The sequence below is a fragment of the Puntigrus tetrazona genome, chromosome 25 (assembly GCF_018831695.1).
Source record: "Puntigrus tetrazona isolate hp1 chromosome 25, ASM1883169v1, whole genome shotgun sequence".
Lineage (NCBI taxonomy): Eukaryota > Metazoa > Chordata > Actinopteri > Cypriniformes > Cyprinidae > Puntigrus > Puntigrus tetrazona.
The window spans coordinates 14,235,466-14,256,864 of record NC_056723.1 but is presented as its reverse complement, the minus strand read 5'-3'; the positions used below and the strand labels follow the sequence as shown (position 1 = coordinate 14,256,864).

Here is a 21,399-nt window from a genome sequence, read left to right as displayed (position 1 = left end):
CTAAACAACAAACCATAAAAAAAACACCAACAAAAGCGTATAAACGTGTCTCCCCAATGAATCAGCGCGTCGTTGATTCACTGAACCTTTCAGAGCGCTCGCGGTTCGTGAATCCGATTCGAAATCGAAAATCGATTCGTTCGCAAATCGAGCAGGCGCGTGCACGTGGAGAACCGCGCAAAACGTAAACAAGGATTTTGGGATTCGTAGCATTCCCCACATTTAGCCAACATGTCAGGCTAGATTTTGAGGGCACAATGTATAGCGTCCACAAAAGTGACATATATTCAGTTTGTTGACGCCAATACGGGACTTTTATCTTCAGCACGAACGCAGTAATAACCTGAACAGGGTCAGGCGCACAATGGAAGGGATTACTGAAACCTGAATGACTTTCCACACAAAGGCACGTGTGTACAGATGTAACCCGCCCTCCCCGAGCCTCTCCAAGAATTTGATCACAGTCTTTCCTCATTAAACTGGGCTCAAACATCGCCTTGGATCGTGTCGTTAAACTTGACTCAAATCACGAGCCTGGTGGTCGCATAAATGCCAGGAATAAGTCAATATTAGGACGATGAAGAGAGCAGGTGAGCGAGTTTATTTTATTATTTTTTTTATAAACATAAAGTCACACCTACAACCATTTTAATTATACCATAAACTGATGGGATTTTTAAATAACGTGTATAATTAAAAAACACAAAACTCTAGATAAGGTTATGCTTGTTTGAAATCAGTTTTTAAAAGGAAAGGAAAATACCTATTTCAGAGGAGGTGTTTGACTTTATTTGTAAAAAACCCGAAATATATAAGTAAAATAAACAAAGTTAGAGAGTAGAACATGCAATATAATTCTGACTTGCTTTTATTGAAGCTGGGGACTTTCCATGTACAGTGCATTTTTGAAATGTTGTGATCAAAGTAGAAACTGAAAACGACAGCATCTTAAAGGAGCTTATCTGTTATGAGTTTTGATAGACTCCATAGCTAATTTAACATTCAATGACATTTCCTAATTTTATGAGTTGGCAGTGTAAAGCATATTTAGGTGTAGTATTGAAAACAAGAAATGTGCAAAATATTTTTTGGCGGGGTGACGCAGACGCTTTTTTAATGAAGTATCACAATATTACAATGCGCTTATTTTAAAAGTAACTTTCCTCCCAACTCTGCAAAGATATAACATGTTTCAGGTAAAAAAACAACAACATAAATATGAATTTTACATACTTTAATTTTATGTAAATATGCAGTAGTTTGCTGGGGGGAAATTGACCCATAAAAATATCAAAGTATATTTTCTTTTACTTTCTTTGTGTTGTACTGAATTTTAATTAAGAAAAAAATATGATAATAATAATAATAATTTTTTTTTTTTTCCTTCCACAAAAAGTTCTTAATAGTAGAAAAGGTTCCTCAGATTATTATTATTATTATTATCCTTTTCAAATCAACAAAACATTTCTTATAGTGGAAAAATGTTCTTTCGGAAAATTGTCCTACGTACTTAGAAATTCATATTTCTCCATGTGCTTTTCTTTGTCCTCTCAGCCGGTGATCAGAAACCACCTTTGGCCCCAAAACCGAAGGTTCTCCCAGCACCGATGCGAACCGAACATCCACCTGCTTCAAAGCTGTGTGTTTACCAGCACACCCCTCCAGCTGTTAAATGCAAAGTGAAGCCTGCTGTGGCGCCAAAACCATGCATATCCAAACTCCCACCTCCTGCGATCAATCCCAGACGCCTCACGTCCAAGGTTGGCCATCAAGCTGTTGTACAGCAAAAGTCAGACATCACAAAGAGCGTCGGTGCTTTGAATTTCAGAAATGAAACTCACACCAGCCACAAGCCAGAGTGGGATTACATCATTCCCATCTGCGTATGCAATGACCGAAACTGCGCCGACTGCTCACCGAAGGAAAACAACCAAAATGTTCGTCAACAAAGTCCTGATAAGTATAAGCCGAGCAGAACCGAAGGACCCGGAGAGAGCCTTTTAAAACCTCCCTTAAAAGCGCCACAAGAACAGAAGCATTTAGTGACACCTGCTTTGTCGCGGTTGCACAGATCATCCAATAATAATCATTTCCATCCAACTGAAAAACCTCAGAAAACCTCCCAGAACACAGAGCCTTTGAAGGCACCTCAGAGAGGTTCTGAGATGCAAACGACTAGAAAACGCCAAAACAGCGTTATCTCTAGTGCCAAGTCATCTGCTGATAGCGATCCAGATCCTCTAGAATGTGAACGAGCCATAAGTAGCACTCCATATTCTCCGTCCCCTACAAAGCCAACTAAAAAAGCACCACTAGTAGTCATGCAGTGCAAAACTACGAAGGAGCGATCCAGCATTGTCCTTCAGGAGTCGGCAGGCCTCACCAAGAAAGAGTTTACTGTCTTACCTGTTGATGTAAACGATCCAGATCCCTTACAGAGAGAAAATCCAAAGGTTAACATCAGTGCTGTAAGACATTCTAGAGAGAACAAAGACCCTCAGGCCTCAAGGGCACCAACACCAGTCCCGCCACAGAAAACCCCTCGGATCCAGCAAAATAAATCCCAGGATGTTGGTGGACAGGGGGCTGGAAAGAAAGCACAGAGTCTGGATGAAACCCCCAAGGTCGTTGAGATCTTGGTATCAAGCAACAAACACCTGCAGAAGACTCAAAAACCTCGACCTGATAGCCACAGGCACGACAACATTGGGGCTACAGAGCTTTCAGTAGATAGGCTTCCTAAAAAGACGGCAGCATCCAAGTCTCCACTGAGAAACAATGGCCTTGTTGAAGGACATCTCCCTCTTGCAGTTGAGAAGCAGCAAGCAAGTCATGTGCCAAACAAGAAAACTCTCAAGCCGAAATCCAAGTCCTTATCTTCAGCAGACACTCATAAACCCGATGGCCTCAAGAAGACCTCTTTTCTTAGTATCATGGACCTTGACCCTGGTAAAAGAATGCCTAAGCTATCTGTAAAGAGCGGACAGGCTGTCGATCCCGCTCCGGTGTTGAATGAGCGGTCTTCTCAGAAACCCATGCCTCTCCACAACGGACTCCCGGATGGACTGCATTTGAGGCGAATGGTGAATGGGAAAGTATTAGAGGCTGAGCAGAGTGTCGATGGAGATATCCATGCATATGAAGATATCACAGAATATGAAAACCTCCCTCCTTTTAGCCCTGAAAAGGCACAGGAGGTCAATAAACACCAATACCAGTCTTCAAAATATGAGGATGATGGCATTTATGAAGTTCCCGATGTGTTCCTAGAACGCTGCGTAGATGACAAAGAGCAGCAGTTTCTTGAAAGGTTAGTATGCTTGGATATAGTGGTGTTCTGTATTGACATAAAATAATAGCTCTAAGATTTTATTGATAAAGATGTTTAGATGACATTTTGCTGAGTGTGTTATTGTGCTGGTATCTTAAGGACTACCGTAGACAGCTGACTCACTAAGTTTTTGATATTCTTTTATATTCAGCGGTGGTCAGCTAGATATGAATGATTGATTTACTAAATGAAGTGGTATAAATGAGCACATTTTCTGACGCCATATCTTGAACTTGCGATCATATTCAATTTGTTTTATTCATTCATAAAGCACTAGTCTAGAGTGCATCACGTAATGTAGGTGTTTTGTTGAAAATGTCAAATCGCACACTGTTACAGCATCAATTACGATATTGTCGCAGACGATACATAACGCACACCCCAACAGGTTTATTCATTAAAAATTGTCCAATCGCGACTGGAGTATCTTTTCTAATCCCGCCCCCCTCTTTCTCAGTTCTCTTCCTAACTGCTAATAGGTCAAAAACTGACAAAAATATCCAATGCAGGTCAGCCAATTATATTTATGTTTGAACTTATAGCTATTTTTTGAAACCTAATACCTAACAAATTAAAACCGAAAGTTTTTTGTCAATGGTAAATTACTGTCGTGAACATTAGAAACAGCATGAAATATAGATAACTTTTTAATTTTAAGAGGTCATATGACATGGTTAAAAAGAACATTATTCTTGTGTATTTGTTTTTAAAAAAACAACAAAAAGCTCATTGTTATGAAAAGCGCAGTGAGCTCTGATTGGCCGTCTATCCCGTGCGTTGTGATTGGCTGAATACCTCAAACACGTGATTGAATACCATACCATATTTGGAAACGCGCAACGTCTCTACAAGAATCTACAGCATAAATAATAACTACGCCTTCGTTATTTGCCAAAACATTTGGGCGGTGTTATGCAAATCTTCCCAAACAGTAACGTAGATTTGAATGAGGCGTTTTAGGAAGGTGTGGATGAACATTAACTTTCATAAAGTGTATTTCTTTGGTTTGAGACTTTGATCTCTGCGACTTTATGGATCTTTTATATGCTCGTAACACTCCAGAGACAAAGGACAGCGTGAAATGGAGTCATATGACCCCTTTAAGTAGTAAGCAGTCTTGCACTTTGAATTTAAATGTAAGGTAGAATTAAAATGAACCGAAATGTAAACAAATCAACCGTTAAAACTCTCTAGAAAAGCAACGTTTGTCAAGATGATCTTCGATTGTTTCTAATTTTAAATTTTTACATATTTGCAAAATATTTTTGCAACATATTTAGTAAATTCGTATTCCTGTCATTCAATGCCAATTTCCACTTTCTGACACACTGACAATTCTTTAATTGTTTTGCATAGAATTTTTAAAATACAAAATAAACTAAAAATAACTAATATCACCCAACTGATTCGAAAGCAAGCGAATTTATGATTCAATTTTTCGAAAGCACATCAATAACAAAAATGCTTCATTAAGACTAGACGTTAGCAAGGGGATTATTTGACAGACGGTCAGTTCGCTTTAGGGCTGTCTTGGCTTATTGGCTTATTGGCTTACGCTACAAAAATTCAACCGATACGAACTTGAAAACGTTTCTGTTGGGTTTTGTGATGCACCCGATCGACGTGGAATCTGAGGAATGGCTGCTTTGTTCTGAACAGGTGTTTGCTGAACGACTTCACATTTGACCTACATCTAATTCATACTACAGATTCTGAGTCATTAATAGCCACTCTTCTGCGTCTGTGGCTGTTGTGGCGGGAAGGAGGAAAATTTGGTGATGAGCTCTCACATTCCTTTTGATTTCTCTATAGAAACGCGTTGAAAGAAGAGCAAGAAGTGGACGATTCAGAAGAAGATGAAGGCAGCTCGGAAGACGAGGATAACAGTGTCAACAGAGAAAAACAGGTACTGTATTCGCATCATTAAGAAATTTTATGACTTCGTTAATCCTAAAAAATAAACAGAAATATTACAGAACGGGTTATATGAAGTAGCCTATAGAAACACTTTCAATACCGAATGTACGTAATGCTTCTTTTTTTTGTCTAGACTAAAGTGAAGAAGACCAAGGTTGCACACATTGTAAATGAGATCTCGTCTTCAGAGAAAATGTAAGTCTTGTTCACAAAATGCATTCGATTAAAGGGGTAGTTCACCCAAAAATGACCCCCAGGACATCCAAAATGTAGGCGACTTTGTTTCTTCAGTAGAACACAGACAAAGATTTTTAACTCAAACCATTGTAGTATGTCAAATGATGGAAGTCGATGAGAACACAATCTTTGAGAGCAAAAAAAACATGCACAGACAAATCCAAATGAAACCCTGCGGTTCGTGACGATACATTGATGTCCAAAGATACCAAACCATCGGTTTGAAGAAACTACAAGAAACTGAACACTACTCTTTTTACCTCTGAGACACACAATGTCCATTCTTTCTTAAAATTCTTATTATTGTGCTCTTTCTCTGTTTATTTCCAGCTTCGTGAAAGTGCTGAAGCTTCTGCATGTAGTAAGTGTTTGCTATGACTTGATTTAGGCACAATCACGTTATGTAACGTCTCATGCAAAGCCCTGCTTTTGTACCTGTTTCATGACATGTGAGTAAATCAGTCACATGGGGCTCTTTTCTAAATCTGCTTTTTAATGCTTTGCTTCTTATACACCATTAGCGAAAGCAGACTGACTTGCAATAGCAGTAATACAATGAATCTCTTTTTTTATTATTCATACTCTGAACACAAATTAAGATATTTCTGATGAAATCTGAGAGCCCTCAAACCCTCCAAGGATCCTTACGTGATCAAAGCTCAGAAACAGTAATAACAGAAATAGTCCATAATTTCCAAAAATAGTGACTTTATTCAACTATTCGTCTGCTCCACGTCGCCCATTTTGGAGATTATCACATATGTACACAACATATGTTGTTTTATGTCAGTTGCACTACGCAGACACGTTGTTTAAGCTTTGATCTGAATGTAAACAATGTATCTTACCTAGCTTACCTACGTCGCATATGTTATGCATGTGATACTCTCCAAAATGGAGCTACAGGGCAGGGTTGCCAGATTGGAAATGTACAAGTATTGTACCAGAAGCTCAAAATGATCACGTATGAGGTAGTCATACAGAATATCGCTATTTATCGTAAGCGAGAAGGTCCAAAGTTCTTTCGTAGCGCGCATTCGATTCTGTTTATTAACTGCTAGATGACTTAGCCAAGAAGCGCTATGGTTAAAAAGACCAGCATTTGAAGCATTATGAGATTCTTTTTCATTATCGATTCTACATTTTACAATATTTCACACATACGTTAATTATCGCCCAAGTAAGCTAATTGTCGTACGTTTGGCAACACTGCTACAAGGTGATGCGAACAAGACGATTGTTGAATAATGATGTTATTTTTATTCTCGAAGCTTCGTAAAATTGTGGTTGAAGCACCGATGTAGCGTGGACTATTTTAACGATCTCCTCGTTACGAGCCTTGATCGCGTAAGGATCCACGCTGTCCATTTAGGGTCTCAGAGATCTCGTTGAAATATCGTTGGTGTTTTTGACTTCAGATAGAACATTGTAGAGAGGACAGGATTCGAAGCGGGAGAGAGAAAGTAAATAAAACCAGTTTAGGCATTGTTTTCGTAAAGGAAGACTTCGCCCTTATTTACTCGCCCTCCTGTTTCTCCAAACCCGTATGAATCGAGCGTAGTTCTTTTTCCGTGAGGAGAACTAACATGGAACATTCTAGTAAAATAATAAGTATAATATGGGAACTGGATCTGCCAGGCTCCAGTCAGCCGACCTAATTTGAACTATTATGATATTTTTATTGCGTTAAGTTACAAAGATCTCAGAGCTTTCGGTGTTACTGATAGTAAAAGCTCTTTGTAAAAGCATCCTAAAATAAGGGTCATATCATTTCCGTTTGGCCTGCAGGACTTTCGTGACGCTGTACTGAAGGCCTCCTGTCAGGCGGGAAAACCCGTAGTCGACGAGCGAGTCTTGAACCAGATCTTGTGTTATTTGCCGCAGCTGTACGAGCTCAACTGTGATCTGTTGAGAGAGCTGGAGGAACGGGTTGCTCACTGGTAATTAAAACATCAACACACAAGTCTGCATACTTTCCTATTATATATTGAAATGCTGGGAAGTCATTAGCTACAATGTGTTTGTAGGTCACTGATCTACTCATCTACTCACCCACTTCTCATTCAAAAATTGTACTGACTTTCTTCCGACACAAAATAAGAAACGTGTGCTAGTTGCTCCTTTCCATGCAGTGACAATGAAAAGGGCTGCATTTAAAACTGAACCAAATGCACAATGAAATACCATAGAAATAGTCTAAATGCTTCTTGCACCGTTGACCTGATTTCTAAAGCAATATCATAACTTTCTGTGAAACACATCCTGAAAATGTAGACATCTCTAGTAGCCCTTCTTGACAACTAGCAATGAGTTTTAATGTCAAATGAATCTGAATCTTAATTGATTCATTCAAAAATGGAACTGATTTGTTTCTCAAAAGGAGCAACCAGCCCATTCTTCTATATATATATATATATGTGTATATGTATGTATTCTTATGTGTACTATTTATAGATGTTTCTTTCTTCAAACAGGAATGAGCATTGCAGTGTAGCAGACATATTTGTGAAGAAAGGCCCTTATCTGAAAATGTACTCCACTTATATTCGCGAGTTCGACAAGAATGTGGCCCTTCTAGAAGAGCACTGCCGGAAAAACACAGCGTTTGCCAAAGCCGTGCGAGAGTTTGAGGTGAAAGAACCACTCCGACCCGTTTGTTCAGTTCACGTCAGACAGTAGTAAACCAGGATGCCCTAGTTAGTTTGATTGACAGTCTTTGTAGTGATGTGAATGGTCTTATCGGGTTGATTTGTTTTTGCTTAAATTCTTGCGTTCTCTCCCTCGTACAGAGCCTTCCGTGCTGTGCAAACCTGGCGGTGAAACATTACATGCTGAAACCCATCCAGAGGATTCCACAGTATCAGCTGCTCTTGACCAGTGAGGACCCACTTGGGGCGTTTTTTTGAAATGCGTTCCACTTGCTAAGTTGTTTTAGTGCCGGGGTATTGGGGGTGGTTGCCTGGGTGTTGCTATGCAGTTGCTAAGGTGTTCTGAGTAGTTCAGCACATTGCAATTGCCAGGGTATTGCCATAAAGTTGGTAAGGAGTTCTGAGTAGTTTTATAAAATATTAGATTTGCCAGGGTATCGTGGGTGGTGACCAGCATGCTGCTATGCAGTTACTAAGGTGTTCTGAGTAGGTTTTAAACACAGTTGCCGGGGTGTTACTATGGTGTTTCGAGTAGTGTTTAACACATTACAGTTTCCAGGGTAGTGTAGGTAGTTGCGAAGGTGTTTCTATGCGGTTGCTAAGGTGTTATGAACAGTTTTCAACACATTATGGTTTCCAGGGTATTGTGGGGTGTTGCTTTGTGGTTTCTAAGGTATTCTTGTAGTTTCTTAACAAATTTCTTTTTGGGTTTCCAGGGTATTTCTATGCAGTTGCTAAGGTGTTCTGAGTAGTTTTAACACATTACTGTTTCCAAATGTTTTTGCCAAATATTCCGATTAGCGTAAAACATTACAGTTGCCAAGCTATTGTGGGTGGTTGCTAGGGTAGGTAAAGTTGCTAGGGTAGCTTGTGAATCAGTTGAATCAAGAAATCCGTACTGATACCTGACCATACAAATCACTAAAAGCAAGAGAACAGTGACGCCTGACAGCAGATAGCACAAATAAAGACGCTCTCATTCGGTAACATCTGAACTCGAGCAATACATTTTCAGACGTTTTTGCACGATATGTCAGTTGTATGCATTAGTTTCACACCTAATCAGCTTTACAGAGAAAGCAGAAGTCTGAGCCGCATGTTCCTGCATGTTTGCGTTGTGTAAGCAGTTCAGGTTTAATGCTGCAAAAAATGTGAACAATGCATGTAGCAATAATAATGCAAAGGCATTGATTACGCAAATGTGTTCAAACTATGGATTATTCTAGCTCTTATAATTACATTAATCAAGGGGATGAATTTCGAAATTCTTAGAAACTAAGTGCACCAATATCATGGAAAACAATCAGCACTTGCAGGGAAAAAAAACTCATTAAATATACTGTACACTTGTATTATTTTCCTTAGGTTACTTGAACAATCTAGATGAAGAAGCACTGGACTACAAAGATGCAGAAGGTGAAACTAACCGGCATTCTAAGGCAAACAACAAATCTCAATCTCTCATTATATGATATATAAACAATATCTTTCTATATGTTAACAGCTGCCCTGACAATAGTAAAGGAGGTGGCTAATCATGCGAACGAAATCGTAAGACACGAGGTAATTCAGAGGCGGTTTCTAGAAGAGCTATACACGCAGTATATTATGCTTATATTTTGAGATGCGTTTTTTAATTTTTTTTTAATGCAGGATAACAGCCAGAAGCTCTACGAGGTTCAGTGCCGTCTGACTGGGAATCATGTGATTGTCCAACCAGGAAGGGTACATTTACAACCGCCAATCCCTGAAGAGCTCTTCTTAATCGTAAATGCCTGTGACGTATTCATGTATGGGTTTTTCTTTAGGTTTTGCTAAAGGAAGGGATCTTGATGAAGCTCTCCAGGAAAGGGATGCAGCCCCGAATGTTCTTCTTAGTAAGCGTCATCTAACTCGTTCGGTTTTATTAAACATGGCATGAAAATATTCAATGTTCACAATGCCACTTCTGTAATGAGGCTCAATTCAGTTTGTTCGGGAAAACAACGAATCATTTTAATTTCCATTTCTTGCTCTAGTTGAACGATAGTCTTCTGTATACCACGCCGGTAGCTGGTAACTTCAAACTAAACAACATGCTATCATTGGCTGAAATGAAGGTGAGATTTTTAGTTTATTTTTAAATCGCCAAAGTAAAATGCAATCCTGCATACATTTGAGAATGTCTTATTATGTTCCATCGTTGTCTGTGTTACGCTCAGGTCACTAAACCTAGTCAGGAAGGGTATCAGAATGAGCTGAACATTGAAAGTGTTGAACGGTCTTTTATTTTATCTGCCAGGTGAGAATCTTCCCATAAAATGCTAAACTTTTAAATATGTGGTGCTAATTTTATCCAATTTATTCGTTAACCTTAAAGAGGTGGTTCACCCAAAAATCCTAATTTTCTGAGAGGCTGATTCTCTTCTGGAAACATTAAACATCTTGTGGTTTTACCCTCAAAGCTCTGCTGCGTGTCGAGACGAGTGGCTCCAGGCCATTTCCACCGCAATCGACGATTACACCAAGAAAGAGACCACATTCACCTCAGTTAGAAACCCTGAGATGGTAAACCAACTGATTAAATCCACCTATAACTTGAGTTTAAATCACGTGTGCTGTTTTGTTAGCAACCTGCGATATATTTTCCAGGCGACCCAAGATGTTCCAGACATCGGGGCCCAGCTGGGATCCAAAGCCCCGATATGGATCCCAGACCTGAGGACCACCATGTGCATGATCTGCACCTGTGAGTTCACCCTCACCTGGAGACGCCACCATTGCAGAGCCTGTGGAAAGGTGAGATTGAACTGGCAACCCGGGGGTTCCGAAACACGATTGGGTAAACTGGCAGTGGGCGGGTTTTACAAACCAAAACCTGGCCAATACGTGCCTTAGCCATTTAAAGTGCCTCTGTTATGGGTAATGAAAGGTTCGTATTTTGGTTTTGGGAGTCCCCGACAACAGGTTGACATGCATGCAAAGTCAAAAAAACACTTTCATTGTTTTATAATATGCATTAAACTATCGTTAAAAGCTACATATAAGTTTAAGACCATTTGAAACCAACATGAACTTGGCAGATGCTTTTTTAAATATATATATATATATATATATATATTTTTTTTTTTTTTTTGTTAACTTTCACATGCATCAGATTTCTCTCAGTCTGTCTGTCAGTGAGTAATTGTTCGCGTGTGCTTATGCATGCATTCCTTTCTCTTGGCACGTAGGTTGTATGTCAGGCCTGTTCGACTAACAAACAGCCGCTGAAGTATCTGAAGAATCACCTTGCGCGAGTTTGCGATCTCTGCTTCTCAGCTCTGCAGCAAAATAATCCAGGTTCGTGGCACAGAAACCGTCTGCTTAAAGCCTCTGCCTTTCGTTGATTTCTAATACGAGTGTGTATTCGTATTACTAATATTAGGTGACCAGGCCCCCGGTAACTCGCCTCTGTCACCTACTGGCAAGTCGCCCGGTGCCTTTCCCTTCAGAAAACAGAAGAAAATACCAGCAGCCCTTAAAGAGGTGATGATCCAAACAACTGTCTTTCGTATGCTATCTAACCTAATATCGTAAAGCCAGGTTTCCTTCTCGCTCCAGCCGCTGAAGATCTTGTGCTGTCTCAGTTAATCAAACCGTCCGAAAGACTCGTGGTATATCTATAACAGTAAGGGGTTGTTTTATCAATGCAAACGTCACGTCTTCTTACAAGCATTTATGGCAGGTGAAAAATGCTCCGTCTGATGTATAATTACATTTTTTGTGGTTCCCGAAGCATCTGCAAACCCTGTTCAGCGAGGGGTGTTTTCTCTTGAGGCGAGACGGTGGGCAGAACAAAATGAACTAAAAATCTGGATGAGGGAAAAATAGATTTAAAAACATACGAAGAAACGGGGGGCAAATCCAGAGATTGGTTCTCCTTCGAAAACAATCATTGGGTTTTTTTTTTGGAGTAACGTGACCTCTGTAATCAGATTACTCTTTTTAAGTAACTAATGCGTTACTTATTAAATGTACAAGTGACTTTTTCAAAGAAGCAATGCCAGTTCGATTTCCCAAACTCTCGTTGAGAGACGTCCGGAGTAAGTCACGACGTTACTTTAATTAGAAACCTAAACATAGTAGAAATACATACCGTTACTTCCAGTAATAAGATGGCTTTTAGAGGCCTTTGGCATCTGAACTCTTCATTTTGCAAAGAAAAACGTTTATTTTGGTTGCGATTTTTCATTTAGAGATTTAAAAATGAATAACGGTCAATTTAATTCACGCATTTATTGCAGGTTTCCGCGAACACCGACGGCTCCTCCATGAGCGGCTATATGGAGCGGACGAAAGCCAACAGAAAACAGTGGAAACGCTTCTGGTTCGTCGTCATGAACAAAGTCCTTTACACTTACGCTGCCAGTGAGGTGAGAACATCTAAACGGTGAACCATTAAACGGTGTCCGTCTTTAGGTCCCGCTGCTCTTGGTGTTTTGGAGTGATCGTATCAGTGATAGTGACTGGGTGGGTCCAGTTTCTAAACAGACAGGCATTGATGTGTAAACGAGGGCAATCATGTGTTAATGTGTTCAGGTTTCTGTCGGCAAACATACAGCTCCTGTTTAGTTTCAATAGATGCTATTTTTGATGACTGTACTTATTTATTTGCAGTGCTATTTCCGTTCGCGTTTTAGGATTCATCCAGTATTGCTTATACGTAACGGGGCCGCTCATTGCTTTTTGAGAAATATTTTTATTCGCATTTTGACTTTTATTTGTCGCATCCAGGACGTGGCGGCTTTGGAAAGTCAGCCTCTTCTAGGATTTTCCATCCGGACGGAGAAACCCGAATCTTCCTCGCATTTTAAGCTTTATCACAAAGACACTCTGTACTACGTCTTCAGAGCGAGTGACAGCCAGATCTGTGACAGGTGACTATAATATAAAAGACGTATTTATATATTTATTTTTTTGCCATTTAAACGCCACCCTCTTTTTTTTCCCTCCTAGATGGATTGAAGCAATCCAGGAAGCCACGGTTCTCTAACCCCGCGACGTTTCCGGATCAGACCGAAGCGCGCATACGTTAAAATCGGTTAAAATGAAGGCGAACCGCATTCGTTTGTGCGGACGCTGCTGTGGAGTTACCCCCAAGTTGTTTTAAGCGTCGTGAAATGAATGTTTTAGTCACCAAACACTTCTCCATAACATGTCCATAATGCACTACATGCTTTTACTATGCTGTCATATTTATGCTTTACAGAAAACACACGGTAACCAGTTAGTTGCACTTAATAAATGTATTTTTATACAATTTCATTTCAGTATGTTGTCATTTGTACAGTAAAGCCCAAAATAATTCAATATATATATATATATATATATATATTTTTTTTTTTTTTTTTTAATAGTGGCTGCGTTTATGTAAGCGAAGATAGCAAAATAAGTGCATATTATACCCGTAAAAAAAATTACTCAGTCGCATTGACTTCTCTTCAATTCCTAATGCAACCTTTTTTCACCACGGACTTCACAAAATCAAGCTAAATTGATCTTACTCTGCTTTAATTCAACGGTGTAAAACCCATACCTTCCTACAAAAGCCACCAGATCGAGAATAACTGATGACCACTGAATACTTGTCATATTTTATTACCATTTTGTGTGAGGCGTCTGAATACATTTAGCTTTGACTGTACGTTGTCTCAAAACGTCTATTTCATACAACCACGGTCTTCTATCAGTATCATCGAGCCTTGGGGACAGTAACCCGAGCTAATACTATGGTAATACCTCCAGAAGGACAGGTAGGGGGTGAGACCGATCTCGACTGGGTCAGGGGTCACGCTGCCTACGTCACAAGCTCCTAAGATGGCGTTTTGATGACGACGGGAGAAGCGAGGACCCCTGCCCTTGTTTAAAAGGTATTCGAAAATACAACCTATACGCGTTTTCTGTCGCGCACCAACGCGATATAAGCACCAGCGCCGCGTCGAACCGAAGAACCGGCGGTTATTATGACAACAGCGACGGCTTTAAACGCGTTTCGCGATCCGCTTACCTAACCCACGGCAGCCTGGCAAAGGTATCATTTCCTGTTTTTATTTCAACGCTCTTTTAAATCGTTCGTCGCGTAGCTCTCGGCAGACTCGCGCGCCGTCGGGTTCAGGCGCGGTGGGTAGCGATGCGTTTGCCGTTTGCGCGCGTTTACTCGCAGTTCCGCGTTTATAAAGATACGTGTATATTGTACTTCAAACCCCACCGTGCGCTCGAACGAACCCGGGCGGGGGTCGCTCGCGGACGTGCCGTTTTTCGACGAGCAAATGTTGCTTTTTTTTGTTATTATCTCGGTAACGTTTTGAAATGAAACCAAAACGCGTTTTTCAAACGCGCGTCGTTTCGCAATTTTGATCAAAGACCAGCCCTAATTAATTAGCACATGCGCGTTGGGGTCTTGGGGGATCTTAAACTGTTAATCTGTAACTCGCAGTCTTATTTGTTCTACGTTGTTGTTGTCTGAGGCTCGGCAGAACGCGAGAAACCGGAAAACTGGATCGTTATCGTACTGTAATTATGACTATTTTATGCCAGTGGCTTTAAAAATACCATCGAAACGGAGCATCTGCGGAAATGCCGTGGTTTATGCCTTTTTCGCCAATACTGTAAAGTCATAATGAACTGTAGTGTAAGCTTTAGGAATCGGATTATTATTACATTTGTGTTATTATTATTATTATTATTTTTTGATGACTTGGTTGATATGAAGTTGCTGTTATATTGTAAATATTGTTGTTGCTATTGTGTGAACTGAAGGACCACATTAGCTTGCAAAAGTAAAACATTATTCGAAAAATTCAGTAGCATTTACACGCATTTCAATCAATAGCTGGTTATTATACACTCCCAGTCTACTCATTGTAAAAGTGCTGTGGTAAATGACGCAGATTACATAATCAGACTCCAAAAAGCAAGTACTTGTGTTGTAATATCACATGTGCAATCAGATTACAGTTAGATATTATTCACACAACGGGGGCAAATTATACATTATTTATTGGTGCTCCTTTTTTCAACGTTCCTTTCTAAATATCGTTCGTTATCGTAAACAATTAAGCTTTGACTATTCACAAATGCTGCGTAAATGAATTTGAAGGAGGTTACACTGTTGATGTGTAGCTATTCTTCATCATATGCAATGACCTTCAGTAATTCTTGCTTCTGGAAGTCAAAAAAAATATCTCAGAACTGGAAGACTTTGGGCACGTCATTGTTTTTGTGTTTATTAATGTTTAGTCATGTAATGTTCCCTGCCGAACATGTTATTTTAAAAAAAAGTTAAAACTTCAAAAAATTTAGCAACGGTAACGTACACATTGACGTGCAAGTTAACAAATCTGAAATAAATTTAGTGAAACCCTGTTGTAATCTAATTTTTTAGGCTTTGCATATAAATTGTGGATGGTGTTCAGAAGGTTGCACTTCATTTTGAGTGGACAGAGTATTAAACCAGCTCTGGATCCAACTACTGCCACTTTACATATCTCTAAACCTACCCATCTCCACGTCCTTGATCAAATTGTTCCATTTACTCTTATACATACCGTTGTTACAAAATGTAGATATATGATTCCTGTTATGTAACTACTTAGTGAAGTGAAAAAAAGTGTTGTTACTAATGTCCCGTTACACATTTGTACTTACTCATACTATGTGCCAATGTGTACTTACACTGTGGTTACCTACTATGTACACATCTAGTTACTATGTACACAGGTATTATGGGCACTTAATATTAAGTGGGACTGAAATCAATTGACTTTATAACATTGGCACAATTATTGATTGACTTTGTAAATATGACGACAAGGAGTCTAAGCACCTTATCAGTAAAAACATTGGCATAGAGATCTATTTTTCCCTTACTGCTCATCCGCTGTGTTTTGTTAGCTTGTTAAAACTATGCAGATATTAGCGATTATCTTTAAGATAAGTTTGTGTCATGCCAAAATAACCTCTAGCCATCTTTTCTTACAGTGACACCAATGCAAAACATCAAGGGTAGGCGATGGAGCTCCCAAACTACGCCAGTCAACTGCTTCTCCAGCTCAATCAGCAGCGCTCCAAGGGCTTCCTGTGCGATGTCATTATCATGGTTGAAAACACGCTCTTCCGGGCCCACAAAAGTGTCCTCGCTGCCACAAGCCACTACTTCAAGTCCCTTGTCCTTCATGATAACCTCATCCACCTTGACCCTGACATGGTAGATCCAGTTGTTTTCCAGCAAATTCTGGATTTCATTTACACCGGCAAGTTGGCAGATGAGACCTTTGATGGTGTGGATTTAAGCTCTTTGCTCACCACAGCGAACTTTCTCCAGCTCAATGACCTCGCAAACCTGTGCTCCAGTAAGATCAACCAAAATGGGTCCCTCAGTAGCGTGGCTCGTGGAAGCTCCAAATCTTCAGTTCGCCTGTATGAAGACCACTCATCAGACACCGAAACATACACGTGTATGACGCCTCCCAAAAAACGGCATAATGCTGGAAGTAGATGCATTTCGAGGAAAAAGCAGGACTTGGGGTTGGATTTGTCCAAGAAGAATTCAAATTCTGAGGCAACAGTTAACAAAGAAGGTTTTCTGTCCATCTCCAAAAACATGCAGCTGGGAATAAATGGGAAGTGTGTTCCAAAGGAAGAGAAGTGGATAATTCCTTTGGACGGAGGTCAGGAAAGAAAAAGGGAGGGATCCCGAAGAAAATCTAAGGTCAATGGTTACATTCCGCATAGCAGGGCTGGAAGTCAATTAAGCCAGAATCAGACCTTCACTTTACAGTTGTCTGTAAAGAAAGAGAAGGGAATTGGAGGGAAAATAGATGAAATTGATGGCCACAAACCAAACAACGGCAGCACCAAGTTTGTTTATCAAAAGGAGACCTTTCTCAAAGAATCTGAAGGGGACAATCCATACGTTTGTATACCATGCGAAAAGGGTTTTCCCTCCTCAGAGAGTCTTAAATCCCATGTGGAAAGTCATATGGATGAAGATCTGGATGTGAAGGTTGAGGATGAGGAGGAAGAGGAACGTGACGGAGACGCTGGAGTCACCAGAGTCTCGCCGGAAGCCCCTGAAAGCCTGGATCAGAGTCCATTAAAGTCCCTCAAAGATGTTGACACCGTGCGTCCCTTTCCTTGCAACATCTGCGGCAAGATGTTCACGCAGCGAGGCACTATGACCCGCCACATGCGCAGCCACCTCGGTCTAAAGCCATTTGCATGTGAGGAGTGTGGCATGCGCTTCACCAGGCAGTATCGCCTCACTGAGCACATGCGTGTCCATTCAGGGGAGAAACCGTATGAGTGCCAGGTCTGTGGTGGGAAATTTACGCAACAAAGAAACCTCATTAGTCATATGCGGATGCATACCTCAGTATCTTAGAACAGGTCAAAGAGCCCTAAACTAGGACAACACAGACACAGTTCTCCATAGTACTTTGGTTTGGGTTCTTTCAACCAGGGTTTAGTTCCAACAAGTTTTTCAGAACACTACAAAGATTCCTCTAGATCTTTTTTTACAGGGGTTTCCTTTTTAAGCCAATGAAGGGTTTAGGTTTACCCACATATCTTCTACAATTCTGCAAAAAGTAATTTAGCTTAAAAAGGAAGCATCTGTAGTGTAATCTACCACACGTGTCAAACTTTGGTCCTGGTGGGCCACTGTCATGCAGAGTGTAGCTCCAAAACACCTGGCTGGAAGTTTCAAGTAATCACAAAGACCTTGATTAACTGGTTCAGGTGTGTTTAATTAGGGTTGGAGCTAAACTCTGCAGGATAGATGCCCTCCAGGAGCTGAATTTGACACCCCGATCCTAGGGTACTATTTTGGAGACGCATCCAACAAATTCCTCTAGATTTTCTCACAGTGTTTACTTATTGAGCTAATTGGGAGTTCAGTTCGGGCCACAACTCCTCTAGAATTTTACAGAAATCCACTAGATCTTTTGTTTTTTTGAATAAATCTGGTGTTCGCTTTCACCCACAAATTTTTACAAAGATTCTTCTAGCTCAACTTGGAAGCCTCTGAAGATCTCTGCAGGATCCTGCACCATTTTAAAGTTTTCACTCTCGTCTGAGTTGAATTGGGTGTGTTAGATGAGGACGAAATCAAAAATGCACAGTGGTAGACAGATTAAGATCATGGGTAGCTAACCTTGCACCTGAAAGGCTTCTGCAGGCTTCAGTGCCAAAACCGCACCAAGAACACCTTTACTAGCTGGTTCAGCTGTGTTTAGGTAAGGTGTTAATTCATGAACAGGCTTACTCAAATCCAGACCTGGAGGCTCTGCAGGGCTTTGCTCTAATACTGATCAAACCTGTAACTCTACGGACCTTGATTAGTATTTTCAGGTGTCTTTGATTATGGTTGGCGCTAGATTGAAAAAAAAAAAAAACCCCAAAAACAAATGACCTAATTTGTGAAACCCTGATCTATAATTAGGCTTGTAGACTTAGAATTTGTGGCTGGAACTAAACCCTAAATTTTCTCTGAAACGGAACCGCTGTCATGTTTTTTTAGAGATCAACTTTGGCCACAAATTCTGGCCTCAAATCCTTCTATAAAGATTAATTTAAATCTTCTTCACACACACTATCTTTTGAGCAAATACAGGATTCTGTTCATAAGTCATTGGATTCAGTGAAGAGTATTCTCCAAAATGGAACCCTAGATCATCTCAAAAAAGGAAACCTCTGTGGTCTATAGAACACTTTCTTTAAGAATAATATAAAGATTCACTTTAAGATGTAGATTTACCTTTTGAGGTAGTCTAGAATCCCGATTGTATCACATTTAGAATAGTACAAAAATATTCTACACCTTCTCTGTACTGATTTGTACTGATTTCATAATGTAGGATGCATCTTCATTCACAGATTCTCCAAAGATTCCTCTAGTTCAAAAAGAAGCTTCTTTAGAGAAGACCCAAAGCATTCTTTTTGCGGCATTCTTTCAAAACTGGATTATTTCAGAGTTAACTTTTTTTTTCGATAATCTAGAGTTCAGTTTCCAAAGCAAATCCTCTAGAAAGCTATAAAGAATTCTCTAGATCTCTGTAGAAGGATGGCGATGCCATTCCCCGATAAGCATCAGAATGCCAACTTCAGCCAATACCTGCTGTTATACCTCTTTCTTCATATCTTCTTATTCTTGTGCATGAATTGTTTGTTATTGTTAGTGTGTAGCTAAAAAAAAAAATTATCAAGTTTATCCACTTAGCGATGTAGTTTTAATCGATTTTAAATGAAAATTACCTCAAATAGCTAGTAATCCTCTCAGAACTGAAACAGCCGAATGTTCCTGGTGATACCAGTTATTTTGCAGCAGTGACTTGCGATACCTCTCGAATGTAATTTAGGAGTCATGATAGAGTTTATGCTTCAGAAACAGACCGCTGTAATAAAGCTATCTGGGTTGTTTACTTGAATACACAAACTTGCTACCTCAGATTAAACCAAACCCTCTGATTAGCCTGTATGAGATTAAGAATACATATTAGAGAAGAGAAACTACACAGTGTCTTCCATATTACAGTCACTCTGTCTAGTTTAACGAATGAGCTTAAAGCCACATCTGATTCAGAGCAGAGGAGAACACACTGCCTGTGTTAATATACACTTTTCAGGGGGTCAGGTAATACTTCACTTTAGGGTCGCGATCTGAGCTAGTGAAGTCGTATTGCTTGAGCAATTAGGGTGTTTTGATGTACAGTTCCAAAGAAATATTGAATGTTGAAATGCTTAAGAAATACTGTAAAACTATAACCAAATCTATATTCTTGCTAAATATTTAAGTCTAATTTATGCTTCTTTCAATTCAGGTTTATATTAAAGTCTTTCAGCTTTTTTTTCAGGGTTTTTCTTTTGGGTTTTTTTTTTTTCTTTCAACGCTTCAACCAATGGCTTAATTTATACAGCATGTTGTCCATATTTTCTCGCGGCATGTGCATTATTCTTACGAATGAAAAAGGAAAAAAAAAGTTAGGTTTAGCAGATTGCATTCACGCATTTAGTGTTGAAATGAGACCAAAAGCGTAAAAATCAATACCTACTGTAAATGTCTTTGGGTATCTTGACACATTATTATCAGTTGATATATTACTGAAACGTTTGCTTATTCAGAGACGAAATCGTTTTCTTATTGTGTTTTTATTTCTTCTACACCTGTGTTTGTTTTAAACTACCTCTGGTCGGGTATTTTGTACGTCGTACGTGGGTTTTCATCACGCTGGAGGGCTTTTTAAACAATACCTAATTTCGAGGTCGAATTCATTCGTTTTGTAGCTGCTTGCCTGATCTAGTAATGTCAGAAGAGGTACTTTAAACGGCAGATTGGATTCGCTGAATGGACTTTTTCAGGCACTCTTTGATCGTTTTTGTGCTTGCTTTTTTTCTGTTTTTGCTTTATACTGAGATGATTATTTGACACTGTCTTTAAATCAGTAGGATCCTAGAATATTCAGGAACTTTTTAATACATAATGGGACTTGAAACTGAACTTCAAAACTGTGACAACGCTTTCATTTGCATCCTCTGCAAACCTCAGGGAACATTTTAGGGACACGTCCCAACTTTTTGAACCATAAAGCGCCATTAACCAATGTTTTTGCAGCTATTTGTTATTTTCTTTCTCCTTTTTTTTTTTCTTCAATATTCTCCAAAACCGACACAATGCGCCTTCAGGAGGTTCGGCAGCTCTTTGCATTTGCAGTACAGGTTTGTGTGTGTGTACATGTATGGTTTTGATGTGGTTTTCAGACGCTTTTGAAATGTCAAGTACTTTGTTCCCGAAATGATGACGCTGAAGTATTTGCAACCTGTTTATGAAAACCAAAGCACATTTTCACTCTTTGAAGAATTTACGGTCCTATTGTATATAACATTGTTCTCAGTTATGACATGAAATAAAATTAAATGCTGATCAAATGACTGCACTTTCCCACTTGCTTTTTATTTAGTTTACTGACAAATAAGAAAGCTTCTTTTAGTGTTGTAATATTGTCATATAATGAATGTTACAGCCCTGTTGAATTTTTGTTTTGTATATTACATGGGAAGATTTTAAATGGACCACAAAACCAGTCATAAGGGCTAGTTCTCCGATTGCGCATCATTATACGTCATCTGAAATGTTAGGATAGGGAAATATTTTTTTTTGCCATTAAAGAAAAAGTGATCATTTTGACTCATGCAGTTTATTTTTGGCAAATTAAAAAAAAAAAAAAAAAATATATATATATATATATA

At 39.5% G+C, this 21,399-nt stretch overlaps 2 protein-coding genes across 5 annotated transcripts; both read left to right on the top strand.

Annotated features, from left to right (window-relative positions):
• Positions 1-73: 73 nt before the first annotated feature.
• Positions 74-13,419, top strand: LOC122330315 (FYVE, RhoGEF and PH domain-containing protein 6-like). Of its 2 annotated transcripts, XM_043227233.1 has the most exons (21): positions 80-590; positions 1,555-3,310; positions 5,144-5,237; positions 5,382-5,443; positions 5,816-5,846; positions 7,274-7,425; positions 7,960-8,116; positions 8,275-8,362; positions 9,499-9,549; positions 9,638-9,696; positions 9,787-9,858; positions 9,942-10,010; positions 10,152-10,232; positions 10,335-10,414; positions 10,578-10,680; positions 10,765-10,911; positions 11,346-11,454; positions 11,540-11,640; positions 12,399-12,527; positions 12,889-13,031; positions 13,111-13,419. In XM_043227233.1, the coding sequence occupies exons 1-21, from the start codon at positions 578-580 to the stop codon at positions 13,145-13,147; spliced, it is 3,534 nt and encodes a 1,177-aa protein (XP_043083168.1). In that variant the 5' UTR covers positions 80-577; the 3' UTR covers positions 13,148-13,419. The 2 variants fall into 2 exon arrangements, with proteins under 2 accessions (XP_043083169.1, XP_043083168.1); XM_043227234.1 differs by lacking the exons at positions 11,540-11,640; positions 13,111-13,419 and having other exon boundaries at positions 74-590; positions 12,889-13,030.
• Positions 13,420-13,655: 236 nt separating this feature from the next.
• On the top strand, positions 13,656-21,082 carry hic1l (hypermethylated in cancer 1 like). 3 transcript variants are annotated; one of them, XM_043227236.1, is made up of 2 exons: positions 13,656-14,024; positions 16,135-21,082. In XM_043227236.1, the coding sequence occupies exon 2, from the start codon at positions 16,166-16,168 to the stop codon at positions 17,534-17,536; it is 1,371 nt and encodes a 456-aa protein (XP_043083171.1). In that variant the 5' UTR covers positions 13,656-14,024; positions 16,135-16,165; the 3' UTR covers positions 17,537-21,082. The 3 variants fall into 3 exon arrangements, with proteins under 3 accessions (XP_043083171.1, XP_043083173.1, XP_043083174.1); XM_043227238.1 differs by lacking the exon at positions 13,656-14,024 and adding an exon at positions 14,033-14,185; XM_043227239.1 differs by lacking the exon at positions 13,656-14,024 and adding an exon at positions 14,209-14,667.
• Positions 21,083-21,399: the final 317 nt, after the last annotated feature.

Bases quoted from the DNA above. Each gene is read 5' to 3' on its own strand.
- LOC122330315 (XM_043227233.1), top strand. The intron at 8,117-8,274 runs GTGAAAGAACCA...TCCCTCGTACAG, and splicing joins AAGCCGTGCGAGAGTTTGAG to AGCCTTCCGTGCTGTGCAAA. The intron at 9,550-9,637 runs GTGAAACTAACC...ATATGTTAACAG, and splicing joins GGACTACAAAGATGCAGAAG to CTGCCCTGACAATAGTAAAG.
- hic1l (XM_043227236.1), top strand. From the start codon at position 16,166: ATGGAGCTCCCAAACTACGCCAGTCAACTGCTTCTCCAGCTCAATCAG.